This window comes from Aplysia californica, unplaced genomic scaffold, assembly GCF_000002075.1.
Source record: "Aplysia californica isolate F4 #8 unplaced genomic scaffold, AplCal3.0 scaffold00042, whole genome shotgun sequence".
Lineage (NCBI taxonomy): Eukaryota > Metazoa > Mollusca > Gastropoda > Aplysiida > Aplysiidae > Aplysia > Aplysia californica.
In genome coordinates this window covers 21,673-23,773 of record NW_004797312.1, presented here as the reverse complement: position 1 = coordinate 23,773, position 2,101 = coordinate 21,673, and the positions used below count along the sequence as shown (strand labels likewise).

Here is a 2,101-nt window from a genome sequence, read left to right as displayed (position 1 = left end):
ACAAAATCACAACATAACATAACAAAACAAAACAACCCATATTTTCAGCGCCCGGGATTCAGCTGGTAGAAGACAATTGGAGCACTGTGACCACCACCACCATCAGCAGCCACTGCAGCAGCCGTGACTTTGCCATGAGCCCCAGGTCTGGCAATGAGCTACCCACCAGCTGCCCGGACCTGGAGCGGGTTTTCAGCACCTCCACCTCGCTCTCCCCCAACCCCTCCTCCGGGGGCTTCTCATTCAACGACGGTGTCGCAGAGAAGAGCCAATCAGAGACGAGGACTTCAGCGAGGAGTAAGATTGTTCTAGAAAAAGACTGCACCATCACGGCATCGGCCTCCATCAGTTCTTCTTCCTTCTCCTCCAACTCCAACCCCACCTCTAAAGACGGAGCAACAGAAGCTGGCAGCAGCTCAAATAACTGTGCCAAGTGTGGTAAAAACAATACAAATAATTCCAGCACCGGCAGTGGAGGCAGCTATAATGGTGTCAGCACGAACGACAAGCCCTGTTTTTGCAAAAGCTGCTACAGCAAAGTTAATACATGGGCAACCAGCACTGCCAACAAGACGGCGAAGAACAACGAGAGCGCCCTGCCGAGAAATGATTCCACAAAAGATTTAGCAGCCAAGGAGGACAGTAGGCTACAAAATCCTTCTCCACACAACCCTGATACAGAAATTGCAGCTGCAGCACAAGCAGCAGCAGCAGCAGCGTCAGCAGAAACACCACCAGCAGTGACGGCAGCCGCTGGACCAATCACGGGAGGCGTTGTCTCTCCCAGAAGCCCATCCTCAAAGTCCCCGCCCATGTACTCCAAGCTCCCGCCCGGTAACCCCTCTAGGAGAACGTCGGCCTCTGCCCAAGCGGAAAACAACCAGGGCATCTCACCGGAGGGACTCAGAAGGAGGCTCGCTTTCCAACAATCGAAAAGTAAAAGACAGACAACTTAAGCAGTGTCATTATTTTTGTAACGAGTTCGTGGCCTTATTCGCAATAGGCATGGGTTTGATTCCCGTGTGGTGAAAATCATTTCTCGGGTGCTCCCCGACGTTCTGACTTGTATTGGCCCAGATAGGTAGCATCAAAGCAGGCAGCCTCCCCAAACGACTATGTAGCCCACGTTGTCTACCGGCAAAAACAAAAACAAAACCAAGAACGAATTGATAGAAATCGTGGTGTTAGACAAATGCGTGTAACTTGACAAGTTTTCACACAGACATGGGACAGAAACTGAGTGATACTGTGGACTCTGCAAATTGTGAAACCTGGACTTTTATGAATAACACACTATATTTTAATGGACTTTCTCGCAGAAATATGGTATTAAGTAGAGTTGTGAATGGCAAAAATTCAAAGTAATAAACTTTGATAAACCCAAAGAGGACCGGTACCATTACATTCAAAATGGCGTCGTGAGTCTCCGTGTGGGTTGTGACAATGTGATTGGTGGAGTAGTAAACTGCGCAAACCGAAGGATAGATCTAATACATCAGTACTCAGAAGAAAGCGGATTCGACCTTATACAGTCTGTGAAGTGATATTATTGTTATTCTTGTTATTCTTATTCCTATTCTTATAATGAAGATAGTGATTTTATAATGGTCTTGTTGTTGTTTTTATTATCATTATTATCAGGTTTTTTATTACTATTATTATGATTATGAAGATGATGATGAGGATGATGATGATGGTGATGGTGATGATGATGATGATGATGATGATGATGATGATTATTATCATTATTTAGTATAATTAAGCTTATCATTATTATTACGTGGCGTTGGTGGCCTTGTAGTTATGTTCTCGTACTCGCTCGCAATCATTAAGGTCGTGAGTTCGAATCTCGTCAGGGGTTCGGCATTGTGTCCTTGGGAAAGGCACTTTACACACATTTCTCTCACTTCAACCAGGTGAGAATGGGTACCCGGCTACAGACAGCGAAATAATTATCTTATCAGTTTGTTAGTGCTTGAGCACTTTACTATAGCTTCTAGCACTGCGTGCCTCCAGGAGAATAGAGAAGGCTGGTGTTTAGTGATGGGCAGGTATCGATACCAGGTACTCGATACTTAGATACCTATGGGTATCGGTATCG

General features: G+C 45.6%; 1 protein-coding gene across 1 annotated transcript in view; it reads left to right on the top strand.

Annotated features, from left to right (window-relative positions):
* The window catches only part of LOC101850464 (trinucleotide repeat-containing gene 18 protein), a gene marked incomplete at its 5' end in the record, with an annotated part of 3,829 nt that extends 2,224 nt beyond the window's left edge, over positions 1 to 1,605 (top strand). The window contains 1 exon segment of the mRNA XM_005092186.2: positions 49 to 1,605. Coding sequence (XP_005092243.2) covers positions 49 to 956 — 908 coding nt within the window.
* Positions 1,606 to 2,101: the final 496 nt, after the last annotated feature.